General features: G+C 56.7%; 4 protein-coding genes across 4 annotated transcripts; 2 read left to right on the plus strand and 2 right to left on the minus strand.

Moving 5' to 3' along the window:
* Nucleotides 1–215: 215 nt before the first annotated feature.
* Nucleotides 216–2153, plus strand: BXZ73DRAFT_79920 (uncharacterized protein; the record flags this gene model as incomplete). Its single annotated transcript, XM_048023186.1, has 4 exons — nt 216–600; nt 668–817; nt 879–1889; nt 1996–2153. 4 exons carry the CDS (start codon nt 216–218, stop codon nt 2151–2153), a joined length of 1704 nt encoding a protein of 567 aa, XP_047874759.1.
* A 556-nt stretch (nt 2154–2709) lies between these two features.
* Nucleotides 2710–2990, minus strand: BXZ73DRAFT_104411 (uncharacterized protein; the record flags this gene model as incomplete). Its single annotated transcript, XM_048015872.1, has 3 exons — nt 2710–2769; nt 2833–2895; nt 2955–2990. 3 exons carry the CDS (start codon nt 2988–2990, stop codon nt 2710–2712), a joined length of 159 nt encoding a protein of 52 aa, XP_047874760.1.
* A 4144-nt stretch (nt 2991–7134) lies between these two features.
* On the minus strand, nt 7135–8498 carry BXZ73DRAFT_91789 (kinase-like domain-containing protein; the record flags this gene model as incomplete). The annotated part of the gene is made up of 6 exons (XM_048026113.1): nt 7135–7209; nt 7247–7447; nt 7507–7825; nt 7876–7913; nt 7966–8250; nt 8301–8498. 6 exons carry the CDS (start codon nt 8496–8498, stop codon nt 7135–7137), a joined length of 1116 nt encoding a protein of 371 aa, XP_047874761.1.
* A 1000-nt stretch (nt 8499–9498) lies between these two features.
* BXZ73DRAFT_104413 (uncharacterized protein) lies at nt 9499–10660 on the plus strand (the record flags this gene model as incomplete). The annotated part of the gene is made up of 6 exons (XM_048015873.1): nt 9499–9920; nt 9982–10014; nt 10081–10120; nt 10174–10309; nt 10365–10502; nt 10578–10660. The coding sequence occupies 6 exons, from the start codon at nt 9499–9501 to the stop codon at nt 10658–10660; spliced, it is 852 nt and encodes a 283-aa protein (XP_047874762.1).
* Between the last annotated feature and the right edge of the window lie 48 nt (nt 10661–10708).

A 10708-nucleotide genomic window follows, 5' to 3' on the forward strand; every position in this document is an offset into this window, starting at 1 on the left:
CCGACGTCTTTGTGGACGCGACTGAGCCGACGCTTGCGCACACTCCCGACACGGGTGATGCAAGGGATGGGGTCGCGCGTCCATCGCTCTCCCACAAGAGGACAAACTTCCCACCCAGGTCGGGATCGAAGAAAGGATCCGCGGTGGATATAAACTCGTCGCTGTATGCGCATCCCGGCCCTTGCCTTGCCTTCCCCCTTCCCCCCTCGCCCGTCATGGAACGGAGACACCAAGCTTTCCTCATCGCTCGCGTACGCCCCCACGGCGCTCCGGCCGGCCACCCTGGCAATCGCCGCTGCATAGCTGCCATCCACCACGAATGGTGCTATGGCTCCCTCCCTCTCACCGCTACCCGCCGCTTCATCGACCTCGTTCGCCAACCCATGAATGCGGCTGCCGTGCTCTCTGAGATCCGCAGCCTGGAAGGCAAGTACGGCCCTTTCGGTAACAGAGAGCCCACAATTCCCGAAATCCCATGCCCATACACGACCTCTCTGTTCGCCACCGCCTGGACGACCAACCTCGAGCCAGATGACAGGGGCCGCACCTATTCCACCGGGTTCATCCCTCTCGAAGCCTACACGGGATGCTGGGATGACGGTGCGTGTCCACCCCTGCGTCGTCCGCATTGCTGTGCACCTGATGCCAATACATATTCCCGCCAAAGAAAACAACGAAGGTATCACTGTCATCGACGTTACCGATCCCAACAATCCAGATCATTGTTTTATGAGGCATGAAGCAGTTCTTGATGCCTATGGGTATCTCGGCTGCTACGCGGACGACGTCACTGACGAGAAGCCCAAGCCCGGCTCAGGTGGGTGTTCGGCATCGTTTCCAAATACCGGGCTCAAGACTAATGGCATCTTGCGATACAGACGTCAATGTATTGCGGGCATTACACAAGGTGCCACTCATCCCATGCGACCATCTGCGGGAGGCATGGCCGCGCGAACGCTTCTCGGACCCTCCTGCCTCGCGAGACCAGGTTGCGGGAAACGTTCCACCGTCTGAGTCCGGTGCTGGTGACTCACACACTCTCGCCGCGCGCAAAGCGGTGGAAACCGGGTGTATCGATGACCTCGTTCAGCTTAGTCGTCTTCCAGACGGGGCTCGGCACGTCAAGGACGCCATCGGCGGGTTTGTTCCCTACCCAGGCAACGCTATGGACCTTCTCGAAGAGGTCTTGCGGGAGACGCACGGGAAGCACCCGAACTTCGTCGACTTGTCTGGCATCCAGCTCTCTCGCGAGCAAATTCTCCGGGTGCTCTCTGACACGGAGGTCAACTGGCTGGATCTCTCTAACAACGCTGTCATCGTCGCAGACGACATCGTCCCAATCCTCGCCGCCGCGCCCCGCACTCGGGTGCTCAACCTCATCGGCTGCTCGTCTGTCGAAGACGCCCCCCTTCTCTCCCTCGTCCGCGACTATCCTCCAGAGCTGAAGACCCTCGAGGGCATTCTCCATCCAGCCCTCCTCGACATCCGGAGGCCGCGGCCGAACGCGAACACGCCACGCCCCTCCGCGTTCACCCTCATCGACGTGTGCACGATGGGAAAACACTGCGCACACGCGTTCTCCTCCCTCGCGCTCTTCACTCCGGCGCAGGTCGTGCAGTTCCTCTCGGACCTGCTCCCGGTGTTCTCGGTCAAAACCGGGGCGCTCGGCAGGATGTTCGCCTTCACGATGGGCCAGGACCACACCGCGCCGGCAGCCATGCAGGGCGGCGCGCGGCGCGGCCCCGACGAGCCCTGGCGCGCGCGCACCGTCGTGAACGTGCCGCTCGAGACGAGCGGGGTACCCCGCGACACGAAGGCGCTCTGGGTGTTCTACTTCCACCCGGGTGCCGGCTGGGCGTTCCTCCGTCTGACGCCGCGTGGGGGCGGCGGTGCCGGAGCGACGAGAAGGAGGGGGTCGACGGCTCGGCGCCCCTCGTCGATGTGTACCAGGCCGAAGTGCACCATCTGAAGGGCTTTTTGGAGTGCATGGCACAGGAAGGACGGCCGCTGCCGACGAGGCCGCGGTCGAGCGGCTGCAGGGCCTGCTTGATGTGAAGGACGGTGACCGCGCTATGTTCCCGTTCCTGCCGAATCTGAGCGTGGACAAGCTCGAGAATCAGAGAGATCGCAGGAACAGGTTCTTTTGGGGATAGAGTAGCGTCTATGTGAGAAGCGTGTACGAGTAGCCGTGGTGTCATGTCCTATCAACCTCGCCAGATTGCATGCAGCTACCAGCCTGGACTGTTGTGCCTGGTCGCATGTGGTTGCAAAATGACACACATGCACGAGTTCTCTTGTGTGTTAAGGCCAGAGTCTTATACTTATACGCAAGCTGACAACCACAACGAAGTAACTACACGGCGTACACGTGCCTAAAGATCGACAAGGAACTATATTAGTGCGCTGTATCCAAGACGGAGCCAGAAGGGAGTGAATAACAGTCGCTACGTTTTCGTTATGACTGAGTCGAAGCAAAATGCGAGCCCTCACTAGGTTTCACTCGCGCTGACTGCCCGAACGCGATTTCGGTATTTTGACTCCGATGCATCTCTTCCAGAGCCTGACAACCAAGGCCTACGGTGACTTCGTCGGTGAAGCGACACGTCATAGCCGGAGAAGCACGTACCGCTACGGCTGCCCTCGTCTTAGGCGTGGCCATCCCCACGTTGACGGCTCCCATGTAGGTGTCGTCGCCCACGACGGGATAGTCTAGCTCGAACGACGACACTCATTGTCCGGGTCTTCTTCGCAACGAGAGGCCAGCGGACGCTAGCAGCCGGGACGGTACGCTGTAAGGAATGCTGTTGAGACAATGTGTTGGTATGCACTCACCAAACGAACGGGCTCCGGCTCCTCGATGATCGTCTCCAGCCCAGACCTGTAGTCCACCGTGTGCTGCGGTAGAAGCAAGACGAATGAGTGAACGTTGAGACACGTTGGACTGCACGACGTACCATTAGCGCGTCATCGCGCTCGTGGCTACGGCGCATTGCGGTGGGGTATGGGTGAAATCTTCCGGCATGCGACGAACGGTAGGACGGGAGGCGGGAAGGGTCCATGGGCCAGGGCATTGTTGAAGGAGCGGGCGATACGGTACGGGCTGAAGGCGTTGTATTGACTAAGAGAAGCGGCGGGTGGACGAAGACCAAAAGAACGAGGGTAGTTGCCAGCAGCGGAGGGTAGAGGGGCGGGGGGCTGAGGCGAAGAGCGAGGGCCGACGGGGGAGTGCCATTATATGAAAAGACCGGGAGAAGAGCTGGACGACAGAGGTGCCGCGGAACAGTTCTGACCCTGAGGGCGCGCAGCTCTCTATGGCTCGCGAAGTGCCGCGAGAGTAAATGGCCGCGCTAGAGGCCGTCATTGTCACCCCACCATCTCGCCTCGCGCGCCCCCTGGATAGCTCGGCTTCTGCAACTGTTGACAGCCTGCCGCGCCCTCTGATTCCCCAACAAGGCGGGCCAGCTCATTCGTCTGTGCAACCAGAAGTCGCCGGTCGTCACCCGTGCCGAAGCGCAATGCATGTCGGACAGGCGAAGACTTCAGGGAGAACGACTCTAGTGGGGGAGGGACGTCTCAGAGGTCTACACCAGGGTCGATCTTGTGTTCAGCTAAATTACACAAGTGAGTAGATTGAGCACAGTATGAAGGGCGAGGCGGGAAATGAAGGAGTCAGGACTGATACTCGTGCACTCTGGACACGCAACGCAGGTAAAATGCTTTCAAAATAGCTTTAGAATCCCCGTGCAGTGGGACCACCGTCTCGCTCCGCAACAAATTGACTTCATTCGTCCCCAAGATCTGCGTGAGCATGCGTTGAACGCCGCCCTCATCCTCTGGGCGATGGGGAGGGCGTTACACCATGCGTGACGAGGTCACAGGCGCCTCTGAACTGAAGCGACAAGCAGCCGCCGAGGTGAGCCAACACTCCAACCACTAGCCACATCACCGGCGGTAGTCTCTGACCATTAGTTGTGCTGGCCTGACTGTCAAGTGAACGCAAAAGGATGCCTCAAGCCCCAAGGATCAAGGCGTGTGTGCCCAAGGAGAGCCCAACGGCCACCTCGTCTAGAGAACAACATTCGTCCACTTTGAAGCGATGGAGCATACACATCGGCTTCGACAGCGCGTGCCCGATTCCAACACGAAGTCGCCAAGTGTGCTTGAAAATGTCTCCAGCAACAGGTGTGAACTCACCGAAAGATCATGAACCGCTTCAAGGTTGTGGCGATTCTACTGCAACGGACAATCCGTTCAGTAAACAGCACATCGCCTGATGTACGTTTTCATCTGTGTATCGGCTGACGAAAGAGGCTTAAGGACCGGCTGAGAGACGTCGCATTTGCTTGGCTACGGCCGATCAGTTGCGCCGTCTTCAGACCGAGCACCTTCACCAGAAACTGTTGAGATGAACCACCCGAGACATGACCGGGACCCTTCGAGCTTCGAAGACGTCGCAGTGCCAGTGCCGCTATTATTGACCTGTTATCGCAGGCAGTACTCTTGTTGAGCGGTGGGCGTGATTGACCGCTACTCCCCGGCTGGGCTCGACGAAGGGCCAGTTTGCGATTGGCGTCCGAGGGGATGAGGCATCGTGCAAGCAAAGTGGCCAGTAAAGGAGCGGCAACGGTGGGGATGGTGGGAGGAATGAACTCGAAGCACAGGACAAAAGCGGCGCGGACTCGGATGCGTCTGTCCAAGTTCAACTCCGCGGCGGCCCGGCTCGATCGCTGAGACCGACCACCAACGGCTCCGTGCAACGACGTAGCTCGTTTCCCACTACCTGGATCGACCATCGGGCTCTCCGTCCTTTCACCCTATTTTGCTTGCATCTCCATGCGACTCGGCTCAATGGGCCTCAAGGCCTCAAAGTCCACCTCCACACTATTCATCTCAGACCAACCACGCGGCTCAGTCGCGGCCTCCCTGATTGTCAAGTTTCTGTCAAAGGTCAACATTTTAACGACTACGTTACAATGCCCTACTCCTCAAGCTTCATGAACGGTGGTTGTCGGTATAGACCGACGACGAGGCTCAATCCCATCCGGACTGGAGCGGCGACCCCGTTCACCACTTGCACCACAGACGCGTTCCTGTCCTTGGCCACTATAACCTGGCTGCTTCTTCCACGCAATCTCTTCCCTTGGCCGCCACACACAAGATCATGACACACTTGACGATTTTCTCTCGACAGTCGGCGGAATTCGCCATGTCATGACCGATGGTGGACCGCCTGGCACAGCGGAGCCAGTAGGGATGGTATGCTATATCTGGCTTGGGAGTTGAAGAGGTCTTAAACCCGGGGACACGCGTCGGAGTGGTTGCTGCGTTCATGGATCAAGCGGCTGAAGGTGTGTTTTCCTTCAAAGGGTGATCGCGCGCACGCTGGAACACGGACTCCCAGGCACCCTCGACTATCTTGACGACTATCTTGGTGCAGACCGACGCAAGTATGCATGCCCTGACTTCTCTGCGCCCTCGCAAGCTCCAGCAGCGCGCTGCCGACAAGGGATATATTCGTCGGGTGGCAGCTTTCCTCGGCTACCACATCACCAAGCTCAAGGCATGCAGGCTTGCGGCTTGACGACTCGACGCGGACATCTCCAGATCTAACCTGGCATATGGGTTGTCAGAATGTACGCATTCGAGGCCTCCAATCCTATACTTTACGATTCTAACGCGATCTGCTAGTACATCCAGAGGGCAACCGCGTCATGGAGTGCTTTCGGGAGTAATTTGCCTCTTGGGGACAGGTATAACATCCTCTCCGTGTCAATTTCGCTCTCTCGCTGACGTTCCATTAGGGCCCTATCCCTCGACTCGGACTCGTGCACACGGTCACATTCCCCGCGATTTCTTCCACACATAACACATTTGAGCGCAATCATGGACGCGCGGGTCCCTTGTATACCCTAATTGGTCTTCAAGACATCGGGTGCGTCGTTACTTACGCACTAGTCTGACGTGTACCAAACTTGTTAAAAGCAGCGTCAAGAGGTTCATCACAACAATTCTAGGGACAAAGGACATCGACCTCTTCCAGCAGGCACGCCTTTTGGGTGAATTTTCCGTCGGGGTGAAGTGCTTCTCTGCGATGGTCAAGGAAGAGAAGTTTGACCACCTTGGTCCTTCTGAAGTTAGCGCCGCTCCTCTGCGCTGGGGTCATCTATGTATTATATAGTCGTCAATTGCATTCGACCGTCTGGCTCTGACTCAAGTGCTCGTCGCTCGATTCAACGTTCAACACTCTAGGGGTACCCGATCTCCGGAGCTGAGATAGAAACCAGTTCCGTGTCTTACGAAGGGGAGACCAAGAAGGGTGCGTGCCCCTCAACGTCGGTGTTCTAACTATTGTCGTTTACTCCCTCGTTCAACTTCCATGTAGTCATCGCTGCCGCAACGAAGCTCAATATTGCCATCAACGTAGTGACTACTCGTTAGTCGCTTGTTGCCAGGTTCTACCTCTTTTCTCAGAGTCTTGATCCTTGTCAGTCCCCTCGGCCATGTCCTGGTAGCATCAAGTCCATCAGTGACGTCCTCAGTACACCGTCTATTCCCTACGATGCTCTCGACGTGGGGGCTCATCTACTGTGCAGCCGTGTTGACAACCTTCGATCGTCTCAGGGAGGAGGTTGGTATCATCCACGAACGCTGCCCAGACGACTATGAACATGACGTCCATGCTACCTATAGAACGTCGAGCACAACTAGATCCTCATCGAAGCCTTGGTGGCCATAGCCGCCAAAGAGGGGTGCACCCCTACGCAGCTGCCTGGGTGGGGTCGCTCGGTGCCAGGATCATCCCGCTCCTCGGATCTTCGTACGTTTCTTTGGGACTTCTGTCTTTTGGGGCAGCTCTTCTCACTGTGTCGCAGGAGGAAAGAGCGTACGCTCGAGAACCTGAGCGCGACCAAGGTGAACATGGCCGTGGGGGACGTTGGGGAGATCCTCGCGAAGCACCCTGTGCGCGGACACAGGTATCTCGGCCAGAGCGTCGATGTACGATTGTGGGGATGAATATGTTATGTTAAGATAATCGGTGTTCCATTGACCCGTACTTCCGATTACATCAGTTCCGTCGTGTAGGTTCCAGATGAGGAGAGTCCAGCTTCCTAGCATCTCGATATCATGCGAAGCCTATTCCTCCTTGCCAAACATACAGATCAGAATATATATCCTAGCAGAGTAGAACACTAAAAATAGGTCAATTTCCTGGTGAATACCTGATGCAGTGACTGTCAAGACTCACCAGCGATCGAGAGTCGAGGACAACACGTGCTACCACAGATTCCGTTCGGATCTCCGCCCTCCAAACGCGCCGGAGGAACGAGCACTCCTTCTGAATCTTCTCAAAACGTTCCAACGCCTGCTTGGCGGTGGGCCGCCGTCGCGGGTTGGGATGGATCATGGAAGCCATCAGCGGCTCGATCATATCCACGTTCCGGTATTTCTGTGAATCGCAGTCAGAGCTTCGCCAGACACGCTCTCTGGGCGATGGCGAGGTCTTACGTAATGCAACCTCGTCCGAATCATGTTCCCTAGAATGAAAACGTCCGCTTTGAAGGGGTCGTACGGAACGTCGTCGGACAGTTCCGGGAGCTCTTGGTCTAGGCCGTCCATCCCAGTCACAAGCCTGTTCTGCTCGTCGGGGGCGAACCGAGTTGAGATGCCGAAGTCCGTGAAGTAATAGGTAGCGCCGACTTGCGACCGTTGTGAGTAAGGCGCGAACCGTGAAACATTATCAGGGAGCGTTATGAGCGTCACAGGGTGGAAGCCTTGCGTATACATGGCAGTGGCATCGAACATGAGGTTCTTGTAGGCGCAATCCCTGTTGGAAGCGTTACTAGGACATTCAGGCTAGTATGAATGAATGCCGACCTGTGAGCAATATTATGAGAATGCAAGAAAACCAGTCCCTGCTCGAGATCTGCTTAGCGAAAGGAGAGGCATCGTCATTGTCCCACTTACTCGCAGAAGTTGGCCGATACAGTCGAGGATGCTGCCGACAGTATCGAAAAGCGGGTCGTTAATGTGTCGGAGATAAGGCATCACCAGGAAAGAGACCGCCGGGTCCTCCTCGTCGACAATGACGTCCAGGATGGGGACACAGTGGTTGTTGGGGTCTTGGCGCAGGGGCTCGGACGACAGATATGTCGCGAGCTTGACTTCCTCCGACTCCGTCTTCACCTTCTTGAATATGACCAAGGCTCTGTCTGAGATGCGGCGAGCATCCATGAGCCCTGGGACCCACACCTGATGATATGTGTTAGTGACTGGCTGAAGCGGGGGCGCGAAGAACTCACATGCCAGGATATATGATCCTCCGCGTCCATGGGACTTATAGAGAGATCATATTTCCACGAGGGGACCCAGTCGGGCTTGAACCGCGGGCGAAGGACATAGCCATAGGATTTAAAGAGTGCGTAGCGGTTGGTCCAGTATAGCTCGAGATCGGTCCGTATCTCAAAGACAGAGTAGTCGACATTAGGATAGCGTGACATACTAAAGCTGCATGATACGGGCGGGGTACTGCCGCTGGGGAGAGTGCACCAGAGGAGGGTTGACGAGGGTGCACGACAGGATGTGCGGAAGCACGAGGCGGGGGAGGAGGCGTGAGAGTAAGCGCGTTGGCGCCCGTGTACGGCATGAATACAAGGCACGAACGACCCGACCGACGGCCGTCAATGCTCCCCAACCTCAAAGTTCTCGTCCGGACGCCTCCTGAGCAATCATTCACCTTTGGCGGTGACGACGGCGCACCTGTTCCCAGCGTGGAACAATAACGGCTTGACAGCCCAACAACAACTGGCGCTCTGGCACGCACCCGATGTCATCCATCCCACAATACCGTCGCTCCAAGTGTACGGCAATGTCACGTAAATACTCTTCGTTCCTGCTGCCTGTCCACGGTCAGTGAATCATACCGTTCCCTTCTCGACTTAGAGTGAATGTGTATCCGTCTAGTTCACCGCCCCGCGCGCTTTCGTCAACACTCGTCAAAGTGGGTGCCATGAGAGACAAGGCACGATGACAGACGTCACCGGGTCTGGGTGCGACGTAAAGCCCTGTTGTCTGGACTGATCGCGAAGGAGCTGTTCGGAACCGTACTCCAAGGATATACATTGCCTGAGAGTCCTCGAGTTCTAATCATGTCCTCATGGCGATTCAGCATCCACGCGAACGGCACGTATATCAATGCGGGCCCAAGCCACGGTTCTCGCCAGTGCAACTCCCTTCCTCCATCCACATACCGGTCCCCTTGCGAGCGAGGGCTACTGGTACTATTCAGGTAACGAGGGGCATACCGCAATTCCCTCGGACTGGTGGGCTAACATAGTATTTGCCTACAGTTACATCCCACATTATTTTTCTTTGACGCTGCAGGTACGGGGGATCATTGCGTTCGTGTGTTTACTCGTCTGACCAGCCCCTATTAAGTGTAAGTTGTATGTGATGTATGCTTGGTGGCTGGTGCCAGTCTGACGGAGTTATAGCGAGACCATGCCGCCTCACTTCCTTCCGAACTCCGGATCCACTGTCGTTTCTGCCCTCTTGCAGTCAAGCCAGGTTGTATCGACTACAACCTCCGCTCTCCTTGCGTCGGGCACTCTGGCATCCCTCGCGGGATCAGCGCCTTCATCGGCCGTTCAAGCTATCGAGACCGACCTCAGCTTGTCGCTTAGCTCCTTCAATCTCGTCAAACTGATGCTCGGGCTGGCTGGGAGCACCACCGTATACTATGCATTGTCGTTCGCCTTTCCCAGACATGCCCCTCCGTCCGAACAGCGCATCAAGAAGCTCGAATCGATCGTCAAGTACTGGCAGAACTGGGTGATTGCCACCGAGGCCGACGCTCAATTGATGGAGGAGATACGGCGCGAGGCTCCGGAACTCACCCGCTTTTTGAAGACGAAGTTCAAGGTGTGCGTCTCCTTTTACGCCTTTACCTAACCCGGTGACCACAATCTCACGATGAGCTTCCAGGATCGAATCAGCAGTTGCACACTTGCGCGTCCAGTACGATAGTACCGGGCCTCTGCATCGGTGTCTCCCTTTCACTCGACTCGCAACCATATGTGGAAGGGCTGATGCGGAAGTCGAAAATGCCCATGCTCAGGCGCTGGTGAGTCTTGATTATACCAGAGATTCCGTCGGTCTCACTCAGTCTGTGTGTAGACCTCTACGGAAAGATACCGCAAGAACAGTACTTTCTCGAACGATCCCGAGGATGTGTTTTTGCCCACTTATGAAACGTGGGTCGCCGCGATGGCGGCAAACCCCCCAGAAGGCTCCGCCGCTGAAGAGGAAGTGGGTACGTGGCCCCGTCGTGCGAGAGCCGCCTGAAAACTTGCTCATCCCGGTAATAGAGGCAGCGATTGCCCAGATCGAACAAGAGGTCGAACAGGCACGCGCAGCGATCAGTCACGTCGCCCAGCCCCTTCCGGAAGCAGGCCCTCAAGCCGAGGGCAACCACCGCCTTCAAGAAGCCGGGGAGGCTGCACTGGGTGAGTGAATCGCCCATTTCTGGTGGCGAGGATGGGCTAATAAATAATCAAATCTTTCGCTGTCGCTGCAAATAGAACAAGCCAAGATGATGTTGCAAGGATTCGACGAAGTCCGCGCTATCGGCAAACCCGGAGGCGAGGTGCCCGTGCCTGTTTAGAACTTTACCTGCCTGGAAATCGTCTCCGAAACCCCTGCTGTCTGTAGA

This window comes from Epithele typhae (genome assembly GCF_022376455.1).
Source record: "Epithele typhae strain CBS 203.58 chromosome Unknown BXZ73scaffold_51, whole genome shotgun sequence".
Classification (NCBI taxonomy): Eukaryota; Fungi; Basidiomycota; class Agaricomycetes; order Polyporales; family Epitheliaceae; genus Epithele; species Epithele typhae.